This window comes from Anomaloglossus baeobatrachus, chromosome 6 (assembly GCF_048569485.1).
Source record: "Anomaloglossus baeobatrachus isolate aAnoBae1 chromosome 6, aAnoBae1.hap1, whole genome shotgun sequence".
Classification (NCBI taxonomy): domain Eukaryota; kingdom Metazoa; phylum Chordata; class Amphibia; order Anura; family Aromobatidae; genus Anomaloglossus; species Anomaloglossus baeobatrachus.
This window is the reverse complement of record NC_134358.1, coordinates 426,015,159-426,041,580: the sequence shown is the minus strand read 5'-3', so window position 1 is coordinate 426,041,580 and position 26,422 is coordinate 426,015,159. Positions and strand designations below refer to the sequence as shown.

At 45.7% G+C, this 26,422-nt stretch overlaps 1 protein-coding gene across 4 annotated transcripts in view; it reads left to right on the top strand.

The window, feature by feature from the left end:
* Positions 1-26,422, top strand: part of ULK4 (unc-51 like kinase 4) — a 1,163,168-nt gene that overhangs the window by 503,070 nt on the left and 633,676 nt on the right. For all 4 annotated transcript variants that reach the window (XM_075315178.1, XM_075315180.1, XM_075315177.1 and 1 more), the window contains exons 26-27: positions 11,024-11,075; positions 11,185-11,279. In XM_075315178.1, coding sequence (XP_075171293.1) covers positions 11,024-11,075; positions 11,185-11,279 — 147 coding nt within the window. The remainder of the gene's footprint in view (positions 1-11,023; positions 11,076-11,184; positions 11,280-26,422) is intronic.

Genomic DNA, 26,422 nt, shown 5'->3' with positions numbered 1-26,422 from the left:
CCCAGGTAGTGGCCTCCTCAGCTTGGTGTGTTGTGTTCCGAACACAACTCCTGAATAAGCCTAGAGTTATGACCAATTAAGCTGCTTCCAGCCCTATACTTGAAATAGGAAGCTTTGTGCAAGATGTTTGAAGTCAGTGGAGTTACGAGAAACCTGGCCAAACATCACGACCCTGCTGATGTCAAATGGTGGATCATACAATTGGAGTATGCATGATAATTCATTTATTATGGATGTCAACATCTGCATGTTTCTGGGTCCCACTGACCCCTATCTCAGAATATAAAACATGTTATTTGGTACTTTGATCAAGGGGTTGCCCAGCCCCAAAACGCGTATTGTAGATGTGGACATCTCCAATAAAGTCTCTGTTTAGCATACTATAGTTGAAAGATCCACTATTTGTCAGCATTGAGACTGTGATATTTGTACTGGTTTCACGGTTAACTCATTGACTATAAACATTATGTGTGCGATAAGGGGATAATATTTATCCTTGTGGAGACAACCATCAGATAGAGAGAGAATTATTTGCCATGCAATGCCCCCAGAGAAACAAGGGTGTGCAAATTTGCTCTACTCCAACAAAAAAAAAAAAAAGGAACTTTCTTTCTACTGTCACCTATGCAGGCAGTTAAACATCAAGTCAGTGAATGACCCTTTAAAAAGCCTTGCATCATGCCAAGCTTATTTAGCCATACCACAATATATCCATGACATGATGCATGACTTGTTATTGGAAACAATCTAGCCATTTTTCTTTGTTTTGAAGGAAAGCTATTTGCATCTATGAGATAAGTTACTGGACCTTATACATTGTTAATGTCATTTCATTTTTATTATATGTCCTTGATATTATCTCTATTTTTGTTTAATAATATTGCAAAATATATTTGTGGTTTTACGTAGTTGTGGTTTTTTGCATTTACATTGCTAAACTACAAATTAGTACTTAACTTTTCTGCATATATGATGATCTTTAGGTAACTGGTACTGATGGCTATAGTTACACTGATGTACCTCTGTCGTCCCATACGTTTATAACAGATTTGCTGTCAGCCAGCATTTATGGACAGTTGTATCACATTAGGCGTTGATTTCTTTTCAGTCATTTACTGTTGGAAAGGAAAGTGATCTTGTCATAGTATTTTAAGCCTGCTTTACACGTGTCAATATGTCGTGCGATCGCACCCGCCCTCATCGTTTGTGAGGCATGGGCAATTTGTTGCCCGTGTCGCACAAAGTCGTAAACCCCCGTCACACGTACTTACCTCCCGAACGACCTCGCTGTGGGCGGCGAACATCCTCTTCCTGAAGGGGGATGGATGTTCGGCGTCACAGCGACGTCACACAGCGGCCGGCCAATAGAAGCGGAGGGGCGGAGATGAGCGAGACGTAAACATCCCACCCACCTCCTTCCTTCCGCATTGCCGGTGGCCGCAGGTAAGCTGCAATTCATCGTTCCCGGGGTGTCACACGGAGCGATGTGTGCTGCCTCGGGAACGACGAACAACCGGAGAATAGAAGGACGTTCGATTTTTTTGAAAATGAGCGACGCGTCAACGAACAACGATAAGGTGAGTATTTTTGCTCGTTCACAGTCGCTCAGTTGTGTTACACGCTACGATATGTCAAACGAGGCCGGATGTGCGTCACTAATGACGTGACCCCGACGACATATCATTAGATATATCGTAGCGTGTAAAGCGGCCTTTATTCTTCTTGTGTATGCCTCTACTTCTGTCTGCACTTATACGCTCCTAAAATTACTATAGGGATAAGAGGACCAAGGGAATGGTAGTCAGCGGTCATACAAAAGACCAATTCATTATAAATGACAAGGATCACTACTTTTTTGCAAAAATATAACAAATATTTATTGGGTATAATAAATAGCAAAAAAGTGACATAAGACAGTGAGAAACAACATTACACAAGGATCAGGCTCAACAAGGAGATGTCACTGACACACAAAAACCAGGAGTCCACCACTCATTAGGGGAGCAGTATCACAAAAATAGTGAGTGGGGCATGGTCTAATAAGCCTCCGGACAGTAGATTCACAGTAACCCTAATGTCCCAGAATGTGCACACCTATTATAGTAGGCACCAAAGGGGACAACATAAATAGGGAATCCAATGCCCAGAGGGTCAGACCATGTACCACATGTTAATCATAACACAGGCGAGTACCGATCAGAATATATGAAATTTACATTAAGTAGTCCCTGTACTGCACTCACCCATAATGATGGAGGTGGAACCCGAGTAAAACGTGCCCCGACGCGCACGTTTCGATGTCTTCTTCGGGGGGCCGTGGTGTACTGCCGCATAGTATGACTGCGTTTAAATAGACCGCTTCCTTGCCTGGCCGGGCAGCGATTGGTCGCGTGCGGGGTGGGACTCCGGCAGTGGGCCGCGTCATAGGGCATTCCCGGAACTGACGCGGGCACTTCCTGTGTCGTCACACAGAGCGCACGCGTCACTCCGTACGGAAGCCGGCTGACGCGAACATGCCCGGAGTCACAGCGCGCACGCGCTCCATAGCCGCGGCCATTAGAAGAGTGGGCAAGAAAGAGGCATGTTTTAGGAGCTTTCACAGCAACTCCTAAAATTACTCTAGCATCTCCTACATTATCTTTCATCTTATAATGTCTTGGATGTGCCTTTAAATACATTGTTCCCCCAACCAGTGACTCTACTTGTGGCTCTTTGGGCCCTTGTCATGGCACTCCAGGTATTTGCATATGCAGGTGCATTCAGAGAACCACAGCTCAGAGAAGTGACAGACACAGACAGAAGAGGCCTCTGTGCAAGAACAGCATATGGGGCCTTTGAAGCCCAATAGCTCATCATAATTCACAAGTCCACCTTTCTTTGTCGCTCCTTATTGGGAGACCCAGACAATTGGGTGTATAGCTATGCCTCCGGAGGCCACACAAAGTATTACACTAAAAGTGTAAAGCCCCTCCCCTTCAGCCTATACACCCCCCGTGCTGCCACGGGCTCATCAGTTTTTATGCTTTGTGCGAAGGAGGTCAGACATGCACGCATAGCTCCACAGCTTAGTCAGCAGCAGCTGCTGACTATGTCGGATGGAAGAAAAGAGGGCCCATAACAGGGCCCCCAGCATGCTCCCTTCTCACCCCACTCTTGTCGGCGGTGTTGTTAAGGTTGAGGTATCCATTGCGGGTACGGAGGCTGGAGCCCACATGCTGCTTTCCTTCCCCATCTCTCAATTAGGGCTCTGGGTGAAGTGGGATCCTTTCGGTCTCCAGGCACAGGAGACCGTGCTCCATCCACAGCTCCTGAGGACCATGCTGGATAGGAGCCGAGTATCGTTCAGAGACATGGCCCTGCTACTTTGAGGTACTCTGTGTCCCCGTGGGGACCGCGCACAGCACCACTCCAGCATTGCTGGGTGTGCTAGTGCACCGGGGACAGCAGCGCTGACTGCGTTTGTGCCATTACACACTTCAGCGTCGCTGAGTGTGTTCGTGTAGGGGGACTGCCGCGCTGACCGCCGCTGCCATGGTTATCACTGCGGCGCGGCTGGGACTGTTAGTGCGCCGGGGACTTCCGCGCCGACCGCGCTTATACGGCGGCCGCGCTTATAACTCGAGTCCCCGGCTTTTGCGGCCTAGTCTCGTTTTCTTCCCGCCCCCAGCCCTGCCAATCAGGGGAAGGGCGGGACGCTGTACAGGACGGCAGCACTGAGGGCTGGAGCATGCTTTGCATACTCCACCCCCCTCACTCTGCACAGTGGGGCACCAGTTCCCGCACTTTTCTGGGTCACGCCCACGGCTCCCTCCTCTCCTCAGGACGCCGGCAGCCATTCCTCTCAGCTCTGCTAACGCTGGAGAGGAGAGACAAGCTCAGGGAGACCCAGGCAGGATTTCTGGTGCCCACACAACTGCTTTGCGCAGGCGGTAAGCAGCACCTGTGGTGCTGGCCCCACTAGTGCAGAAGTGTACTTATAGATTATATGATTATAGACTATACTTTACACTGTATGGTGCACTGTTGATTTTTGTCTATATACCCTCCTGTATTGCTCAGAGGAGACAACAGCATGTCGTCCACAAATAGCAAGGGTGCCAAAGCACAGACTTACTATGCTGCCTGTGCAGCATGTACGGCTATACTGCCGGCAGGTTCCACTGACCCTCATTGTGTGCAATGCTCGGCCCCTGTGGCACTTTCTCAGCCGGAGCCTCTGCTCACGGTGGCCCAGGGAGAACCACCTGTTAACACTGTCCAGGTGACAGGGACGGAGTTTGCAGTTTTTACTGAAAGACTTTCTGAGACTATGGCTAAGATATTAGAAGCCTTGCAGTCCAGGCCGGCATCTCAAGCCAGGGGCACTGTGGAATCATTGCCCCCTGGTCCCCCTCAGTTGGAACAGCAATGTCCTCCCGGGGTGTCTCATGGATCCCAGGGTGAGGTCTCTGACACGGACCGCAGCCCCAGACCGATTAAGCGAGCTCGCTATGATATCCCCTCGACATCATCACAATGTTCAGGGTCTCAGCGAGAGAACTCTCTGTATGATGAAGCGGAGGTAGCTGATCAGGATTCTGATCCTGATGCCGCTCTCAACCTTGATACTCCTGATGGGGACGCCATAGTGAATGATCTTATTGCGTCCATCAATGAAATGTTGGATATTTCTCCCTCAGCTCCTCCAGTGGAGGAGTCAGCCTCTCAGCAGGAGAAATTCCGTTTCAGGTTTCCAAAGCGTACAAAGAGTATGTTTCTGGACCACTCTGACTTCAGAGAGGCAGTCCAGAAACACCGAGCTTGTCCAGATAAGCGTTTTTCCAAGCGCCTTAAGGATACACGTTACCCTTTCCCCCCTGACGTGGTCAAGGGCTGGACTCAGTGTCCCAAGGTGGATCCTCCAATCTCCAGACTTGCGGCTAGATCCATAGTTGCAGTGGAAGATGGAGCTTCACTCAAGGATGCCACTGACAGACAGATGGAGCTCTGGTTTAAATCCATCTATGAAGCTATCGGCGCGTCTTTTGCTCCAGCATTCGCAGCCGTATGGGCACTCCAAGCTATCTCAGCTGGTCAGGCGCAAATTGACGCACTCACACGTACGTCTGCGCCGCAGGTGGCGTCCATAACCTCTCAAACGTCGGCATTTGCGTCCTACGCTATTAATGCTGTCCTGGACTCTGCGAGCCGTACGGCGGTTGCAGCCGACAATTCGGTGGCAATACGCAGGGCCTTGTGGCTGCGGGAATGGAAGGCAGATTCGGCTTCCAAAAAGTGCTTAACTGGATTGCCATTTTCTGGCGACCGTTTGTTTGGTGAGAGATTGGATGAAATCATCAAACAATCCAAGGGAAAGGAAACATCCTTACCCCAGGCCAAACCAAAAACACCCCAACAGAGGAGGGGACAGTCGAGGTTTCGGTCCTTTCGGGGTGCGGGCAGGTCCCAATTCTCCTCGTCCAAAAGGCCGCAGAAGGATCAGAGGAACTCCGACGCATGGCGGTCTAAATCACGCCCTAAAAAGACCGCCGGAGGTACCGCTACTAAGGCGGCTTCCTCATGACTTACGGCCTCCTCACACCGCATCCTCGGTCGGTGGCAGGCTCTCCCGCTTTTGCGACACCTGGCTGCCACAAGTAAAAGACCGTTGGGTGAGAGACATTTTGTCTCACGGTTACAGGATAGAGTTCAGCTCTCGTCCTCCGACTCGATTCTTCAGAACATCTCCGCCTCCCGAGCAAGCCGAGGCTCTTCTGCAGGCGGTGGGCATTCTGAAGGCAGAAGGAGTGGTGGTCCCGGTTCCTCTTCAGCAACAGGGTCACGGTTTCTACTCCAACCTGTTTGTGGTTCCAAAGACGGACGGGTCCTTCCGTCCTGTTTTGGACCTAAAACTGCTCAACAAACACGTAAGGACCAGGCGGTTCCGGATGGAATCCCTCCGCTCCGTCATCGCCTCAATGTCCCAAGGAGATTTCCTAGCATCGATGGATATCAAGGATGCTTATCTCCACGTACCAATTGCTCCAGAGCATCAGCGCTTCTTGCGCTTCGCCATAGGAGACGAACACCTTCAGTTCGCGGCACTGCCGTTCGGCCTGGCGACAGCCCCAAGGGTTTTCACCAAGGTCATGGCTACAGTAGTTGCGGTCCTCCACTCTCAGGGTCACTCAGTGATACCTTACTTAGACGATCTGCTGGTCAAGGCACCCTCTCAAGAGGCATGCCAACACAGCATCAACGTTACTCTGGAGATTCTCCAGAGTTTCGGGTGGATCATCAATTTTCCAAAGTCAAATCTGACACCGGTCCAATCGCTGACATATCTTGGCATGGAGTTTCATACTCTTCCAGCGATAGTGAAGCTTCCGCTGGACAAACAGCGTTCACTACAGACAGGGGTGCAATCTCTCCTTCAAGGTCGGTCACACCCCTTGAGGCGCCTCATGCACTTCCTGGGGAAGATGGTGGCAGCAATGGAAGCAGTCCCTTTCGCGCAGTTTCACCTGCGTCCACTTCAATGGGACATCCTACGCAAGTGGGACAGGATGCCGACGTCCCTAGACAGGAACGTCTCCCTCTCTCAGGCAACCAAAGCTTCCCTTCGGTGGTGGCTTCTTCCCACCTCATTATCGAAGGGGAAATCCTTCCTACCCCCATCCTGGGCGGTGGTCACGACGGACGCGAGTCTGTCAGGGTGGGGAGCAGTTTTTCTCCACCACAGGGCTCAGGGTACGTGGACTCAGCAAGAGTCCTCACTTCAGATCAATGTTCTGGAGATCAGGGCAGTGTATCTTGCCCTAAAAGCGTTCCAGCAGTGGCTGGAAGGCAAGCGGATCCGAATTCAGTCGGACAACTCCACAGCGGTGGCTTACATCAACCACCAAGGTGGGACACGCAGTCGGCAAGCCTTCCAGGAAGTCCGGCGGTTTCTGCTGTGGGTAGAAGCCACAGCATCCACCATATCCGCAGTTCACATCCCGGGCGTAGAAAACTGGGAAGCAGACTTTCTCAGTCGCCAGGGCATGGACGCAGGGGAATGGTCCCTTCACCCGGACGTGTTTCAGGAGATCTGTTGCCGCTGGGGGATGCCGGACGTCGACCTAATGGCCTCACGGCACAACAACAAGGTCCCAACATTCATGGCTCGATCTCAAGATCACAGAGCTCTGGCGGCAGACGCCTTAGTTCAGGATTGGTCGCAGTTTCGGCTTCCTTATGTGTTTCCTCCTCTGGCACTGTTGCCCAGAGTGTTACGCAAGATCAGGGCTGACTGCCGCCGCGTCATCCTCGTCGCTCCAGACTGGCCGAGGAGGTCGTGGTACCCGGATCTGTTGCATCTCACGGTCGGCGAACCGTGGGCACTGCCAGACCGACCAGATTTGCTGTCTCAAGGGCCGTTTTTCCATCTGAATTCTGCGGCCCTCAACCTGACTGTGTGGCCATTGAGTCCTGGATCCTAGCGTCTTCAGGATTATCTCAAGAGGTCATTTCCACTATGAGACAGGCTAGGAAACCAACGTCCGCCAAGATCTACCACAGGACGTGGAAAATATTCCTGTCGTGGTGCTCTGCTCAGGGATTTTCTCCCTGGCCATTTGCCTTGCCCACTTTTCATCTCAATCAGGACATCTCCTTACCCTCGTTTTGTCCTCATCCAGTTCACCAATGTGAAAAGGATTTGCACTTGTTAGATCTGGAGAGAGCACTCAGACTCTACATTTCTCGTACGGCGCCCCTGCGCCGCTCGGATGCACTCTTTGTCCTTGTCGCTGGCCAGCGTAAAGGGACACAAGCTTCCAAGTCAACCCTGGCTCGGTGGATCAAGGAACCAATTCTCGAAGCTTACCGTTCCTCGGGGCTTCCGGTTCCCTCACGACTGAAGGCCCATTCTACCAGGGCCGTGGGAGCGTCCTGGGCCTTGCGACACCAGGCTACGGCTCAGCAGGTGTGTCAGGCAGCTACCTGGTCGAGCCTGCACACTTTCACGAAACACTATCAGGTGCATACCTATGCTTCGGCAGATGCCAGCCTAGGTAGGCGAGTCCTTCAGGCGGCAGTTGCCCACCTGTAGGACGGAGCCGTTACGGCTCTATTATGAGGTATTATTTACCCACCCAGGGACTGCTTTTGGACGTCCCAATTGTCTGGGTCTCCCAATAAGGAGCGACAAAGAAGAAGGGAATTTTGTTTACTTACCGTAAATTCCTTTTCTTCTAGCTCCAATTGGGAGACCCAGCACCCGCCCCTGTTTTTGTATACACATGTTGTTCATGTTAAATGGTTTCAGTTCTCCGATATTCCTTCGGATTGAATTTACTTTAAACCAGTTTATAATTTTTTTCCTCCTTCGGGCTTTTGCACCAAAACTGATGAGCCCGTGGCAGCACGGGGGGTGTATAGGCTGAAGGGGAGGGGCTTTACACTTTTAGTGTAATACTTTGTGTGGCCTCCGGAGGCATAGCTATACACCCAATTGTCTGGGTCTCCCAATTGGAGCTACAAGAAAAGGAATTTACGGTAAGTAAACAAAATTCCCTTCTTTTTAGAGGTGGAAATGGGCCACTGTGCGGCTGCACAGTTGGTACCAATTATAGGTCCGTCCCTAGCTCAGAGGATGGTAATTTATGGCCAAGAATTAATGACTGACGGCAGAACCTAGGCTCAATCATTCAATTTAACATATGCAAAGTAGACTATAGCAATCAAGTACCACAACCACTTGAGTTTCTAAGATTGAAGTTTCCAGTTTTGTATTTTAATGTATTCCTATTCTCATTTTTGTTTTGCGTTAAGTGATACATTTAACATTTGCTTGAGTTGGGTTAGAAATTTTTTTTTTTACTGTACTGTATGACCTCTGCCGTATTATAATGTGACTAGCTATTGAACCCGTTCTACGTCCAGGTGTCAAGCATTTTTATTGCCACAGTTTTAACTTTATTGAAATATTAGCTAAAAACGAAATGTATTTATTGTGCAAAAACTTCTCTTCTGTAAACTATGTTATTGGTGTAAACTGTGGTCTTTCTTTAAGTTGGCATGTTGGTGCGGACTTTGTGACTTCACTGCAACCATAGATCTGCCACAGATTTATCTGTCTGTAAAGTGGCCTTTAGGCACCATTTTATTGAAGAATTCCTTTACAACATGAACTTATCACTGCGCACGCACCAGCCATCAGAGAAGAACGCATTCAAGATTATGTTATTGGTTACGCTTGATGACGGTCTAGTTGTCCATAGCAACCAGTCAGAGCTCAGCTTTCTCTTTACCTCAGCAGCTTCAATGCTGAAAGCTGCACATTGGTTGCTATAGTCAACCAGAACGATCTTTTTGTGAGGCAATACTCATAGATGAGGCACCCACCCCTGTTACTTCTACAGTGGCTACAGGCTACCAGAATGATCTTACTGTGAGGCAATACTCCTAAATGAGATCCCCTCAGTTATTTCTGCAGTGGTTAACCTTATATAAAAAAAAAACAAAATAGGCCCTCTGGCCACTTAAATGGTTTGATCTCTGCTTCGGACAGAAGGACGCATTCAGCATTATATAGTGAATTGTCTACCAGCCACCAAATTTTGTTCTTACTAGTATGTCCAAGGTCGTGAAGGGGTCGAACAAGTTCAATAGTTTCTGCAATAGGAACAAAATCTAGTGGAGACAATTAATATGGTATACCTTTTACTGATGTATATTGAATAACATAGAGACATTTGCAGTGAGCGACAGCAACAAGTTTGTGTACATTGTCAATCAGTCACTTTGATAAGGGTTGGTAATTGTACCACTCCATTCACGTACATGGATACAGTTATGGTAATTCATACCTTTCATCAAGCATTCTGAATGATAAATGTTTCATATAGTTCAATAATAATCACTTAATAGTTGATAAATGAAGACATTTCTTTTGACTTTCTCTATATCTCATCAATTTTTATCCAAACCTTTTCAAATTTTTGCCTGTCAGTTTTCAAGTTATGAAGTAATGGAAGTGGGGAATGTGTAAATATTCTTCGTTATAATTGAATGTCTATTAAGAGGGGATACTTTTTCCATTGAAATCAATAGACTGTTTAGGCCCATTTACACACAACAATATCGCTAACGAGATATTGTCGGGGTCACGGTGTTGGTGACGCACATCCGGCCTCGTTAGCGATGTTGTTGTGTGTGACACCTTTTAGCGATCAGTAACAATCGCAAAAAGGTGTCAAATCGTTTGTCGTGTACACTATGTTCATTTTTTTAAAAATTGTTCCTCGTTTGGAACGCAGGTTGTTTGTCGTTTCTGCAGCAGCACACATCGCTATGTGTGACACCGCAGGAACGAGGTACAACATCGTACCTGTGGCTGCCGGCAATGCGGAAGGAAGGAGGTGGGCGGGATGTTCCGGCCGCTCATCTCCGCTCCTCTGCTTCTATTGGTCGGCCGCTTAGTGACGCCGCTGTGATGCCAAACGTCCCTCCCCCTTAAAGGAGAGATTGTTCAGCGGCCACAGCGACGTCAGTGAACAGGTAATTGCGTGTGACGCTGCCGTAGCGATATTATTCGCTGCGGCAGCGATCACCCCCCGAAGCGCCACCGACGTGGGCGGGTGCTATCGCTTGTGACATCGCTAGTGATGTCACAGCGCGTAAAGCCCGGTTTTGTTCGACCTTTTTATTGCAATTGTAAGCATCAGCAGAGAGCCACTCTATAGATTTCAATATGTCAAAATGGTACGTTCAGACCATGTCCCTGTACGCTCAGACATGGCCATTACATAGCAGGGATATATATATATATATATATATATATATATATATATATATATATGATAAAAGATTATCTCCGCACCAGAACTTTTTATACAACACATTCAATTATGGAGCCTGCTATTAGTCCAAGATCTATTGGTTGAAATGTACTTTGTTTGTGGGAAAACCTCTTTAAGGTTGTGCCTTGTATTGTTTATATTTATTTTGCTAATAACTTTGTTAAAGGCATAAAAAAAATCAACTGTAACTTTTTTTTCAGAACCAAATTAAATCTGTGGACACTGGTGAGACTAATTTGGAAGGAGCAGTGGGTAAGTGCATCTCAGGGCAATCCGCAACATGAAAGAATTACTAGAACAAAGGTTAATTGAGACTCCAAGAGTCCTACAACACAACAATGGCTTTATTTTGTGTGACCAGGTCAGGCCGCGTCCGATGAACTGATCAGGACAGCTCTATCAGCGTTTGAAGCTGTGACACAGCATCCCGTCTTGTTGACACTTTACCACTCCCCAGTAAGTCTTGGCACCACTTGAATCAATATTTTCCTACAAGTTTGGAACAATTCCCAATATCCTTCCAAACAATCGTTAGCTTTTAGGGTCATGCCTAAAACTATTTAGGCAGTGAAGCATTAAAAGCTTTCATATCTTATCTGTAATATTTTCATTCTTTTATTGCATCTTGTAATCTTCACAGGTGACCCAGAACATGTTGGAACTTAAATAATATTGCATGTTATTTTATGATGCCAAAAAAAGGAATTGCCAATAGGAATTTTCTTATACGAAAACAAATAATTTGAAAGATGTTTTATATTAAAGCAGTTGTAAATCTGAAGCTTAAAATATATGCATTTCTTTAGCTCAGTACATTATTATGGAATAGTGCCAATTTATTTCTAATGTTAAAGGAGTTGTGCATGTTTGGAATGAAAGTCTGCAGTTTCTCTATGTGATTGCAAACTAATGAATCCTTACAGCGTGTGCACTGCACGCTGTCATTATTTTCCAATGCAGGCGTCAAGAGCAGCCAGTCACGGGACCACAAGTATGGAATTTGCAAGCTTATGGCCTCATTCAGGCTGCATGTGTGCGGCCTTAAGCAGTTCACTTCTCATGCATACTTGCAGTCATGAGGATTCAGAACACTGAAGTTGCATAGAGTAACTGCAGACTTTTGTTCCAAACATGGACAAGCCCTTTAATTCTGATCCTGTAATACCTACCTATGAGACTACATTCACACGACCGTTCCGTATTTGCAGTCCGTAAAAAAACGGTCCATGTTTTCCACGAATGCATCCGTGTGACAATTGCATTTGTCCCGTTCTGTTCCGTATACGGTCCATGTGTCATCCTTGTAACTTCCGTTTTTTTGCGGACCGCAAAAAAAAATGGAAGGAGAGTTACATGTAGTCCAGGGTATCTGGCCATGTGCTGCTCCCCATATAAGGTCTATGGGGAACAGAATCTGGCACAAAGGTGTAGGAGCAAGTGCTACATATTCACTAGCGCGGCTGTGACACTGCTCCCGTGGCAGATCTTTGTTCTTCTCTTGCCAGCCGCTCATTAGGCTAATTTCATATTCACTGCTTCCCTGCTCACCGGCGTCTGTGATTGGTTGCAGTCAGACACATCCCCACGCTGAGTGACAGCTGTCTGACTGCAACCAATCTCAGCCACCAATGGGTGGGTATATGTCGTAGAGTACAATAAATAATTTTAAAGGAATGGAGTTTGACCCTCCCCAATTTTGATACCCAGCCAAGATAAAGTCTCACAGCTGCTGGCTGGTATTATCAGGCTGGGGAGATATACGTTATTGGGAGCCCCCAGCGTAAAAATATCAGCCAACAGTCGGCCAGAATTGCCACATCCATTAGATGCGACAGTCCCAGGACTTTACCCGGCTCATCCTAAATGCCCTGGTGCAGTGGCAATCGAGGTAATATATGGGGTTGATACTAGCTGTGTAATGTAACCTGGCATCAAGTCCTTGGGTTTTGATGTCACGGCGTCTATTAGATACCCGACATCACTAACCAAGTCAGTAATAAAAAAAATAAACGAAAAACTAATTTTTATTTGAAAAAAAACACTCCCCAAAACATTCCCTCTTTCACCAATTTTTTTGAAAAAAAAATCCGGGTCTGGCGTAATCCAATAAGGGGGTCCCACGACGATGCATACTTACTGTCCCAGTCAATGAATACCGAATGTTCCCCATTGGCCAGGAGAGCAGTGCAGTGACCTGACCTAACATCATTAGGTCAGCCGTGGTCACCACAGGGATTGACGAGCTCTGACTTCATGAGGTTAGCTAGGTACATTACCTGGGTGATGAACGCCGCTGCAGTCCTGACGTCAGTGCTTGTCACTGACTCCCATTGTCCGCCGTGTTCACAAACGAAGTATCATGAGTGGCCTGTGATGTCACCGCTAGTCACAATCTCGGGCCGCCCACGAGACTTGATGTGAGAATGCGTTGGGCATGGAATTCCGTAACGAGCGCTGACATCAGGAGTGCAGAACTTCATCACAGCAGGTAATGAACTTTGCTAACCTCCTAATGTTGGCGCTTAAACATCCCCGCAGAGGCTCACACTGCTGTGCAAGCAGATGCTAATACACTGTAGTGAAGGCAGATGCTGACACACTGCACTGCAGGTGCGGGAGCGAGACACAGACTGCATGGGCACCCGACAGAAGTCACACGGAAGAAGTGCTTCCGTGCGGCTTCCGGGTATTTTGCGGACCCATTGACTTAAATTGAGTCATGGACCGTTATTATGGAACAGAATAGGACCTGTTCCATAATAACGAAACAGACATACGGTATCTTATGTGTTTTTTGTAGGAAATTATGCACACGGAAGTGTTTCCGTGTGCCATCTGATCTTACACAAAAGACATTGAAAAGATGGTGCTGTCAGTAGGTCTGCAAAAAATCAGTAACTGAACAGGACAGACGGAACGGTTGTCTAAATGATCCCTGATACAGCATAATTGCATTGTTCAATTGGTCAAATGTAGTCTAATATCCCCGTCATAAATCTAGCGTATTCTGGTCACTCCAAAGTAGGCAGCCATTTCCTGCTTGAGACCAATGCAAAAGAAGGACTGTTCAGGCAAAGATTGCAATCCATGGTCATGTGTCATACATTTTCTCAAGAACATATTATAGTTATGCTTTATTTTATGTAGCCCGTACGTTATTTTGGCGATATGGATAATACAAAATATATATATAATTATTTTTATAAAATCCAGTTCTCATGCTAGTCCACAGATGTTGTATTATAGTACATTTGTTGTATTACAAAAGCCCTGTCTTAAAGGGGATGTCCACAACTAAGACCCTTATTCTTTAATACTATATTTCTCCCTGTAAAATAAAAATATTATACTCTCCACCCATACCTGTGCTGTTCCAGCAATGTCGGCACTGGTTTTCCGAGGCTCACTTGACATGTGCACTTAGCTGCCACTAATGGGCTGCAATAATCACATCTTTGCTGAACACCAAAATTTTGTCCAAAGGAAGTGAAACCATTTAGCCTGATAGTGAACGCTGCTTGGCTGTAATACTCACGTAGCATAACAATTTCACGCAAGCCTCAGGAGACCTCAAACCAACACCACTGGAACACTGCCGCTATAGGAGGTGAATACAGGTCATTTTTAGTTTACAAAAGAAATATAGTTTTTAAGAAGGGGCTTACCTAGTGGTAGATAACCTCTTTAAATATCTAGGTCCTCTGCATAAAATAACAAAAGTTCAAATTCATATTATGCACCAAGTCTTCCTGTGCTCTTGTTGCAATAGCTCTGCAGCCAACTGCTTCTGCCTGTACTATTTCTTTAGTGCGGGCGTCCATGTCAGAATACCAATGAGCATCAACTGACCACTGATTGGCTGCAGCGTTTAAATGACATAACACTGTCATGTGAGCCCCAAGAGACATGGAGTTAATGCAGGAGATGATTATAAACTTTTCTTTTTTTTATTTGGGGTACTCAGGAATTTAGGAAGGGGTTGTCCAAGTATTTTTTACAAACTAAGAATTAACATGCCATTTCATTTCTCTCACATTTAACCAACTGTTGAATAGATTAAAAGAGTAGCATCTTTTATTATTTCTAATAGTTGATGAGCGTAACAAGCACATGGATTGTACAGTCATGAGAGCTACTGAACAAGAAGCAAACCACAATAAAAGGACTTCACCTCATGATACTAATCATTCCTTTTGTGCTTAATATAGAAAAGTTTAAAGGGAACCAATCACCAGGATTTTTTTATATAACCTAAAGCCAATGCTATACTGGCACTATCAGGTTGATTGTACATAACTTTAGTGGTCAGCTCGGATGTTTAGGTTTTGAAATCCAAGAAAGTAAAGTTTATAAAATTAACTGCTTGTTGAGTGACAGCAGCTGCAGATCAGATAATATCTGGGGGGAGTATGCATATGTCGCGGGCGGCGGGGCGCTGCGCTCACCACGCTCGGGTCCGGCGCTGCTGCTGCTGCTCGGTGGCTCCAGCGTTGGGCCGGTTCCGGGGACTCGAGCGGCGCTCCTCGCCCATGAGTGAAAGGGGTGGTTGGTTGGTGTTTGGGTTGTCGGTTTGTGACACCACCCACGGTGTGTGGTGAGGTTGGGGCACCACCGCTGCTCTGTACGGGGATCCCGGGAGCGATGTCAGGGAGCAGCTGAGATGTTTCTCTCCCCTCCGTGGGTAGGGGGGTTTTTGGCAGTCCCGGGGCCCAGAGTTGTTGTCTGTAAGGTGGGTTGCGGGGCTTGGCCAGGTGCATGGTGGCGGGGCAGTGCAGTGCCAGACGGCACGGTGGTACTTACTCAGCCAGTAACGCACACGGAGTCTCTGGTAAAACAAACGGCTGGACGGACGAGTCCCACAGATGGCTGCGACGGTCACTCCCGGTAGGTTGGCGGTAACTGTCTCTCCCTGCACCAGTATTATGTTCTTGGCCCCGATGGCTTCCCACCGGTAACCCTCTCCCCAGTGGTTGGTTGGCTAAGGGAGCCCCTGTTTGCCCGCAGGCTCTGGCGCTGGGAGCTCTAGCTCTGGCGGTAGCTTTCTCTCCCTCACGGTTTGCACGGTTGCCTTCAGTCGGGTCTTTACTGCTGGGAAACTCCGGAGGTTCCCGTCGCTGACGGATTTGACCGGTTTAACGGTGACTCCTAGCCTGGTCGGGGTCCGTAGGCCCTGCCGGATGGTGCTGGCTTCTCTTCGCTCCCCGATCCGGTACCGGCGGGCCACCGCCCGTCCCCGGTCCTTACGGTTGTGCGTCAATCGGCCTCTCCTGCAGACGGTCACCACCATCTGCCAACCTTGCTGTCAGGTGCCCGGGCCACGTACCCGGACACGACCAGTCAGTTCCTCCACTACCACTTCCCTGACTCTCACTCTCTACACTCCAAACTGATCTGCTTTCCTTTTCCCGCCTCCAGGACTGTGAACTCCTTGGTGGGAGGAGCCAACCGCCTGGCCCCGCCCCACCTTGTGTGGACATCAGCCCCTGGAGGGAGGCAAAAAGGATTTGTGTGTGCGACTGATGTGCTTAACCGGGGTGTGGGGTGTGTTGTTGCAGTACCTGTGACGTCCTGGCTTGTCCAGGGCACCACACATACTTATCCCCTTCCCCTGTTAGGATAACATAAATGACTATTTCAATCCAATTTTTGTGGGGATTCATTTTTTTAATCTCTTCTAAAGTCTATATGACAAGTCGTCTGTCATCTATGTGCCACCAATCAGTAGTACAAGTATTCCAATGATCTTTTGTGTGAAGTTGCATGTACTGCAACAGCTTAATCCACTGTCTGTAGTAGGTATTGGGAACCTTTTTCATGCCAAGGGCCATTTTGATATTGATACCATCACTCGGTGACTGTACCAAATTATCAACTTAAAATTTATCCTACTATATGTGCTCAAACATTTATATAACTCATCCCTAATAAGATGGCTGAAGCTGCTTCTCTCTGATGCAACACTGAGCCTGATGTATACATCAAATAGGACACACTGAGCCAGCTGTATGTACATCGCATAAGATACACTGATCCTGAGTTATACATCACTGAGCTTGATGTATACAGCACACATAGGGTACACAGCCCAATATATACAGCACAAATGGTACACAGCCTGAGGTATGCAACACATAGGGCACACAGCCTGAGGTATGCAGAACACAGGGCACACAGCCTGAAATATTCAGCACACAGGGTACACAGCCTGAGATGTTAGGCACATAACTTACTCAATCAGAGATGTTGAGCATAGAGGATACATACCCTGAGTGTCACGGTTGGAGTGGGACAAGTCAGATTACATGGTGTGACAGTTGTAAATAGACCTACGGACATCAGACACGCTACAAAAACACCACGTACAAAGGGGGAACACCGGGGACACTTTAATAATGGTGGGCCTTGGCGCTATTGAGAGGGAAGATGGGACACCTACTGCCCTCACCTGCAGCTCTACCCTGCACTTTTTAGCCAACCCTATATGGGTTATTTCACCCTGTCGCCGAGCAGGATACTTAATGCCCTTGTAACCTCTTTACTCACCCTCACTAGTGAGATGGCCAGCGAGGAACACTAGTCCCACCACTGCACTAATACAACATGAAGGGAAAGAAGACAAACAGAGGGGAAAAGAATACAAATACCAACTTATCGGCTGCAACCAGACTCCAAGGCAGAAGACGGATGGGCTGAGGTCAGAACCTCAGCAGCTTTTTCCACCTTAGTGGAATGAATGAATTCTATCAACAGCAAAGGAAAATACATTTAATCTCCAGAATCTCACAAGGCTAAGAGAGACTCAGGGCCAAAAGTCACAAGTCTCCTAATAATGGAAGACGTCCATGACACTGAGATAGTCAGCATTTAGGGTACACAGCCTGAGTTATACAGCACATAGAGTACACAGCCAATGTCCGACATGATATCACAAGCACTGGTCAAGAATTAAAGGGCCTGTGGCCAAAAAAACAAGCCGAGTGCCCTTTCCAACCCTTCCTGGTCTGTAGGATTGTTGAATTTTACCTTCCTGAACTGTGGGTTGATCTGAGTCTTGTTAGCAAGATTCCCATATTTCATACAGTTATCATCCTATGTGGATTGTTGATGAAAGTTGTTTATTGGACAACCAACTTTAAGTAAAATTGTGACATTTTTGAAGCTCATTAGGTATATTAACTGGGTGCTGCCATCTTGGTAAATTGGACAGTCTGAGGGAAAAAAAATCATATGTCTAACACTTCTTTCTCAGGACAATTTTAGTCAGTATGAAAATAACGCTCCTTTGGCAAAATCTTGTTTGAATGCCTTCTGGATATTTTATGATGGAAACTGGTTACTGGTCTTTTCTCTTCAGCCTCTTCTATGTCAAATTTTAAAAAATGTACGGTAAATCATACATTTTCTTGAAATCAGAATTTTTGTTGTGCAGAGGAAAACAGAAATGTGACAGTTGCTCTTTAAGAATTCAGTCGCCAGGATTACATTTTACTTTTAATTTAAAAAAAAGAATTATGCATTTATGAATAGAGATGACTAATATTGAATATATAACAATGCCCTATGAGCAGGTTAGGAGGTAATTCTTAATGTGGCTGATCAATACTGATACTGAAATGTTAATAGGAAAGTCTTCTTCCTGGCCTAAAGCCCTAATTTGTGCCAGACCCCAGAGGCCAGCATATATTGAGAGGTGAGCGATTATTAGAATTTCCTGTGAGAATTTGACATAGCTGCTTGCATGCTTATGAGAAATTAAAAGTCAAAGTATGGTTTTCCTACTAGAATTCGTAATACAAATTGATTTCTTAGACTCAAATGCTGGTACTTATAACCCTGATACATGTACTGTCAGGCATCGGTAAAAAAAATTACTATAACTTTATTCTCTATGCATTCACTGCTGGATTTTAAAACACATACTTCCTAAACTAAAAAAGGGGAAAACACCAGTGGATGTAAGTTTCTGCATTTTTTGTTCCATAAAGTTGTTATAAAATTCTTTTCAGCTTCTTTGTACTTCGGTTTATTTTGGGAATTGCTGAGGACAGGATCCTATACAAATAATATTTGGCACCCTTAGCTAAACTCATTATAGACCTATTTGATACAAGTGCTTCAGTAGTTCTTTTACACCTTTTTTATACCTTTTTTTTAATGCTAATGTTCTCCATTTTCATCCTGTTTTTAAGTCTATAATTCTCCGCTTATTGATTTCATAATATAGCTATCTGCATAGCTGAGTTATACAGCTTTTCTAACTTGACAAATTATGGTATACAATTCTGGCTACATGCAGCCACCACCAGGGTAGCTCATAATGATGCAGATTTATAGATCAAGTTTTGGGAGCTATGGAAATCTGCATGGACTCAGCCAGGGCTGATTCTAGCTTTCCTACTGCCTGAAGCAAAAATTAAAATAACACACCTCTCCAGCTTCTCCCAAAAAGTCCAGACAAAGATAAAGTCACATTTCTCTTAAATGGAGTCTGTCAACTCTGAAATCCATATCAAAGTAATCACTGATTCTTGTCAAGATCTTGCGCTAGATGGAGACATAAACCAAAGAGTGCAGCAGCATGCACCAAGATGTATGCAAACAAAGAACATTTCTTAAGTTAATATATAACAGACCACTGTTGAATTTATTTCCTTTTGATATATCACTGAGAGTTTGGTCTCATGTCATGGCTGAGCAGGAAGGAGCACTATTTAGCTTTTAGAGCACAGATTTTTCTAGAATGGTTTGTAAGCAACATTTGGGAGTCCCAAAGGTGCCAGAACAGCAGAAAAATCCCAAAAGTGACCCCATTTTAACTCAATTCATTAATCTATGGCTGAAATGACTTTTGTAACCGCCATGCCTTTTTTTCCTGTAGAATTGCAAGTATGTCCGTTTAGTGCCAATACATTGTGCCCTCATACATTGTGTTCAGCTTATGTTTGTAGAGACATGCACCACGTTAATTAAGTTCACTCTCCCCACTACAATAATGACAAACTTGTGGCCACTTCAAGGAGAGGTCCCTGAGCTAAGCCAGTTGAGTGGGTGGATGCTCCTGGCGCCAGCCACTTCTCTCACATGAGGGCTCTTGACGTCTTGCAAGCATGGCCGCGGCACCACTTCTGGTTATGCGCATCATGTGCATTCTACCCTGGAACGCACTTCCGGTTTTCTGCAACTATCTGGAGGGCAACGTGCATTCCTCCACGGAACGCATAGAGCAGGAAGAGGACCAGAAGGGACCCGTCTAAAGGTAATATAAACCTGATGGGGAGGGGAGGAATGTAAATGGTGGTTTTTACAGTGAGGACACACAGTGTGTCAACCTTTAGGAGGAGTTAGCCCACTCAGATATTCCTCTCAAATGTCCCCAGGTCTCTTAAGTGTGCCAGGGTTTTATCCCTGCAGGGTTTCTTATGGTTCCCCATTCTTAGACTGCCTTATGTATTTTAGGTTAGGGGTTCCACGGCGGGGTCTGTTACCACCTCAAGGGAGGAGTCTGTTAGGAAGATGACGGGAAAATCTAAAAGGTGCGCGGTATGTAACGGATAGATGCCGGACACATATAAGAAGAAGCGCTGTGGCGGTTATATATAAAAATCGTCTGTAATGAACAATCATCCTTTTTCCATGATCAGAGAAGAAGTGCAAGTGACTGTATCCAGTATTGTTCACCCCTAGGTGCCACAGTCCAGCTCTCGGAAAAAACCCAAATGGGAAATGGAACAGACTTCAGAAAAGGAAGAGCAGTCTATTGACTAAGACTCTGAAACTGAGGAAGATACACCAGGTGTCCCATCGGAGGAAGGGAAAAAAATATCTTTTCTAATCTGAGGATATGGATGAGTTATAAAGAGCTATGTGGAACACCATGAAGGTGAAGGAAGTAAAAAAGATTTGTTCGCTCTAGGATGAAATGTTTGTAGGGCTGAGATCCCAGGTGAGCACAGTCTTTCCGGTCAACAATCACATCTGGGCTATTATTCTGGAGAAATGGGAGGATGCAGAGAAAAGCTGGTCATTCCTCGAGACTTCAGAATATGTGTTTACTTTGACCCAGGGGATGTTAAGACGTGGGAAGAAATCCCTAAGATTGATGTTTCAGTGGCAAGGTAGTCAGCAAGACATTGATACACTTTGTGGACTCATCAGGTTTGAGAGACCTAATAGACAAAAAGACCCAGGAGCCCTCAGCAGTGATAATTAGGAACAATGTAGCAGCCACATCGGTCTCTAGATTTTTGTACTTGTGGATTAAGGACCTTGAGAGCCACCTTAGGAATAAGACTCCTTGGGAAGCCATCCTTAAAGCCCTCCCATTACTTAAAATGGCTACAGGTTTTATGGCTGATGCGTCTTCCAAAGCTGTCAGATTTATGGCTAGAAATAATGCCCTTTCAAATTCTGCCCAGCGGACAGTCTGTTGAAGACCTGGTTAGGAGATAGTTTATCTAAAAATAAGCTGTATTCTATCCCCTTTTTTGGTCTAATACTGTTCTGGCCAATCTTGGATGATATATTAGAGAAAGTGTCCAATAAATAAAAGAGAGGGTTCCCAGAGAAAAAAATGCATAGGTTCCAGTCCTTTCGTAGGTTTCGGAACAGGAATACAAAGGAAAAGGGAAGTCAGGACGATGAGATTACCCAAAAGGGGCAAAGACAAAAATTCCCTTTTCTGATCTAGATGGGGCCCATAAAAGTCATGATGCCACAAGGGTAGGCGGGAGACTTTGTTTCTTTCTCGAAGGGTGGCAATGTGTACAGTCATGGCCAAAAGTTTTGAGAATGCTGAAAATATTAATTTTTACAAAGTCGACTGCTTAAGTTTTTCTAATGGCAATTTGCATATACTCCAGAATGTCATAAAGAGTGATCAGCTTAACAGCAATTACTTGCAAAGTCAATATTGGCTAAGAAAATGAACTTCAACCCCCAAAACACATTTTAACATCATTGCATTCCTGCCTTAAAAGGAGCAGCTAACATTGTTTTAGTGATTGTTCCATTAACACAGGTGTGGGTGTTGATGAGGACAGGGCTGGCGAACAATCAGTCATGATTAAGTAAGAATGACACCACTGGACACTTTAAAAGGAGGCTGGTGGTTGGTATCATTGTTTCTCTTCAGTTAACCATAGTTATCTCTAAATAAACACGTGCAGCCATCATTGCTCTGCACAAAAATGGCCTAACAGGGAAGAGTATCGCAGCTACAAGGTTGTACCTCAGTCAACAATCTATCGCATCATCAAGAACTTCAAGGAGAGAGCTTCCATTGTTGCCAAAAAGGCTCCAGGGCGCCCAAGAAAGACCAGCAAAAGCCAGGACCGTATCTTAAAACTATTTCAGCTGTGGGATCGGGCTACCAGCAGTGCCGAGCTAGCTCAGCAATGGCAGCAGACTGGTGTGAGTGCTTCTTCACTCGCTGTGAGGCGGAGACTGCTTGAGCAAGGCCTGGTTTCAAGGAGGGCAGCAAAGAAGCCACTTCTCTCCAGAAAAAACATCAGGGACCGACTGATATTCTGCAAAAGGTACAGGGAGTGGACTGCTGAGGACTGGGGTAAAGTCATTTTCTCAGATGAATCCCCTTTTAGATTGTTTGGGACATCTGGAAAACAGCTTATTAGGAGAAGAAGTGGTGAGCGCTACCACCAGTCTTGTCTCATGCCAACTGTTAAGCATCCTGAAACAATTCATGTGTGGGGTTGCTTCTCAGCCAAGGGAATCGGCTCACTCACAGTCTTGCCTAAAAACACAGCCATGAATAAAGAATGGTACCAGAATGTCCTCCAAGAGCAACTTCTCCCAACTGTCCAAGAGCAGTTTGGCGCCCAACAATGCCTTTTCCAGCATGATGGAGCACCTTGCCATAAAGCAAAGGTGATCACTAAATGGCTCATAGACATAGAGATTTTGGGTCCATGGCCTGGAAACGCCCCAGATCTTAATCCCATTGAGAACTTGTGGGCAATCATCAAGAGACGGGTGGACAAACAAAAACCAACAAATTCTGGCAAAATGCAAGCATTGCTTATGCAAGAATGGACAGCTATCAGTCAGGATTTGATCCAGAAGTTGATTGAGAGCAAGCCAGGGAGAATTGCAGAGGTCCTGAAGAAGAAGGGTCAACACTGCATTAACTCATTCTAACTGTCAATATAACATTTTGGTACTCATAATATGATTGCAATTATATTTATGTATGTGATGTAAACATCAGACAAACACAATTAAAACCCAGAGGGCAACAGATCATGTGAAAATATAATTTTGGTGTCATTCTCAAAACTTTTGGCCATGACTGTATCTACAAATCAGTGAGTTCTATTGGCAGTATCAAAGGGATACAGAATAGAATTTTCCTAGCCACCTCCTGAAAAATTAATTCTATCAAGTACTCAATCTCCAGCCATCCTTTCCCACTTATGGTCAGGCGTACAGAAATTAATAAAAACAAACGCAGTAATTCCCGTACTGGTAGAGGAACATTACAAGGGTGGTTATTCTAGCCTTTTTTCCATGAAAAAGCCTTCTGGGGATTTCCGCACAATTATAAACTTAAAACTGCTAAATCATTGGGTGAAATAAAAAAGATTCCGGATGGAATCAATAAGATTCATGATTCCCATAATAATCAAAAACTTAGTAATGTGGATTATATACATAAAGGAAGTCTATTATCACCTGACTATTCACTTGTCCCATGAAAAATACTTAAGGTTCGCTATAGTAAAAGGAGGACGAAGCTTCCATTTCCGGTCCCCCCCATTCAGTCTATCCTTTGCTCCTGGGATATTCACGAAAAAAATAGCCGAGATAGTGGCACATCTCCGACAAAAGAACATAATGTTTGTTCCCTACCTAGGCGGCTTTCTGCTGGTAGTGGACACAGAAGAGATTTAGCCTGTCACCGCAAAACTATTTTGGTAACACTAAGGTTCGTCGGATGGATTGTAAACAATCAAAAATCAAACTTCCAAACAGGCACCAGAATAACTTTTGGGGCGGTCCTGTTAGATTCCCACAGAAGATCATTCTTCCTGCCAAGAGAGAAAGTGGACATAATCAGAGACAGTATCCTATTCTTCCAAAGAAATCGGCAATGTACGGTCAAGTTGTCTTGAGTATCATGGGCTTAATGACTTCCTGCATTTCATGAGTCCAGTGGAGCCAATTTCATTCCAGGAAGCTCCAAAGGCTGATTCTGTTGACCACAGCAGAACACCGGTGGAATGAAATAAGTGTGAACAGTTGCAAGCTGCTATGACAATGTTATAATTAAATCAAAGAGTGCTGCAGCACTAAGATATATGCAAACATTGCATATGTCAAATATAAACCACATTATTGCTATACAGAAGAATTTTGTTATAAAATGTAGGTACTTCACTTTGTGGACCTGCCTGCAGTGCTGTGAACAGCTCAATATAAACATAAAGAAATGTTTTCTACAAAACAATCCAGTGGATTTTTAAACTAAACGTATGTTTTCTTCTAGCACAAGATATCTACAAGAACCTATGATTTCTTTGATAGAATTTCAAAGCTGACAGACTCCCTTTAAAATACACAGTACTATTTGCTGTGTGTAATTATAGCTCAATCATGCATAAATCACACATAAATATATGTCCTCCGTGAATGAATCACACACATACTTATATGCCAGCAATGAATAGACCACAGTACAGCTATTAAAGGGAACCTATCAGGTGCAATATGCACCCAGAACCACCAGCAGTTTTGGGTGCATATTGCTAATCCCTGCATAACTGTCCCTGTAGCATAGCTAAAGGGAGCTTTAGAAAAAGTATTTCTAAAAATCTTTTATCTTATCCTAATGAGCGTGGGGCCTAGTCCCAAGGGTGTTATATCCCCAGACTAGCTGCCCTCTTAGCATGTTAGCACACCCACCAGCGGTGCCACGCATACCTGTGTTCGCTGTGACCGCGCTTCTGAATACCGGGCACTTTCGGTCATGCACAGTATGAAGCCGGGTGTACGCGAAGTCTATTGCGTATGACTGGAAGTGCCAAGCATTCAGAAGCGTGGTCACAGCGAACACAGGTACGCGCGGCACCGCTGGTGATGCTGCATTGCATAGCATGTTAGCACACCCCTGTGGACGCACTACCATGCTAATAGGGTGGCTAGTCAGGGGATATAACACCCTAGTCCCCGTGCTCATTATTATAATATAAAATCTTTAGAAATATTTTTTCCAAAGATCCCTTTATCTATGCTACAACATACAGGACATTTAGGCAGGGATTAGCAATATGCACCCAGAACTGGTTGTGGTTGTGGGTGCAAAGTGCACCTGACAGGGTCCCTTTAACAGGACCACAACACCAACCAAATACCAGAGGTTTGCATACTAACTGTGTGTAGAGTTGAGGCCAGTGTTTTTGAGACTGACCCATTTTTTTCACAAAGTTTGCTGCTTCATTGTTTTTAGATCTTTTAGTTAGATGTTATCATGGTTGCTGAAGTATAATTATAAGCATTTCATAGGTTTTTAAACTTTTATTGGCAAATACTTAACTTCATGCAAAGACTCATTATTTAGTGTTGATCGTTATTTTTCAAGACTTTTGCGCTTTGCCCACGCTGCTGCTGGATATCAGACTGCCATAACTATAGCTTGGCTCTGATGGGGTTAAGTCAGGTGGAAGGGCCTGACTCGTTCCGGGACTCTTGCCGCTTTATTATTGTCTGTATAACTCCGGAACACCGCCAGTAATAGCCCTGCAGTGTGCGTCCTGGTCTCTGTAAGTTGACTCTGATCTGTCCTGCTACACATCCTACCTCTCCCTGACCTTTCCCCTCGTACTGTTCTCCAATCCTGTTTACCTGACCCCAATCCCGTTCTGTGTCTCTGCCTCCTTCCCCTCCTCTGTACTTACCTGATGTCCCGGCCTCCAACCTCTGCTACGTTCTCTGACTATGGCTCTGCTCCCCTCCGGCTCCTGAAACGATCTCCTAGCTTCCGACCCCCTTGCTTCCACTTGACTACGGCTTGCTCAGCACCTTGGCTTGATTTGACATCCCCATGTTGACTGTAGGCTTGTTTGACTTTCTGACGCGGTGGTAGTGACCTCTTGGGGCCTTTTGTTGTACTGCACTTAGAAGTCTGATCTTCTCTAGTCCCTGCACCCTCAAGTGGAACCTTGACAGTCACTTGCTGCTCAATCATGCTGGAAAAAGCATTGTTCATCACCAAACTGCTCCTGGATAGTTGGGAGAAGTTGCTCTTGGAGAGTGCATGCCCTTAGCGATCTCCCAGGAGACTTGTGCAGGTTGCACAGGCCCTGGGAACAGGGAGCTGTGACAGGGACCGGAGACACTACAGAGTGTCCAGGAGGGTTTTTGTGCCAGCGTCCCTGCCAGGGGGAGGAAGTCTAACAGTGCAGAGATGTTGGCACTGGCATTACAGTAACCCCCCCCCCCCCGCCCCTTTGTTGACCTCCCTTTTACCAAGCCTGAAAGAAATGTCTTTAAAAGAAGAGGGGCATTAATATTCTCCTAAGGCTTACACAACCTCTCTTCAGGACTAAATGCCTTTCAATCTATTAAAAAAGGGTTTTACCTCTTAC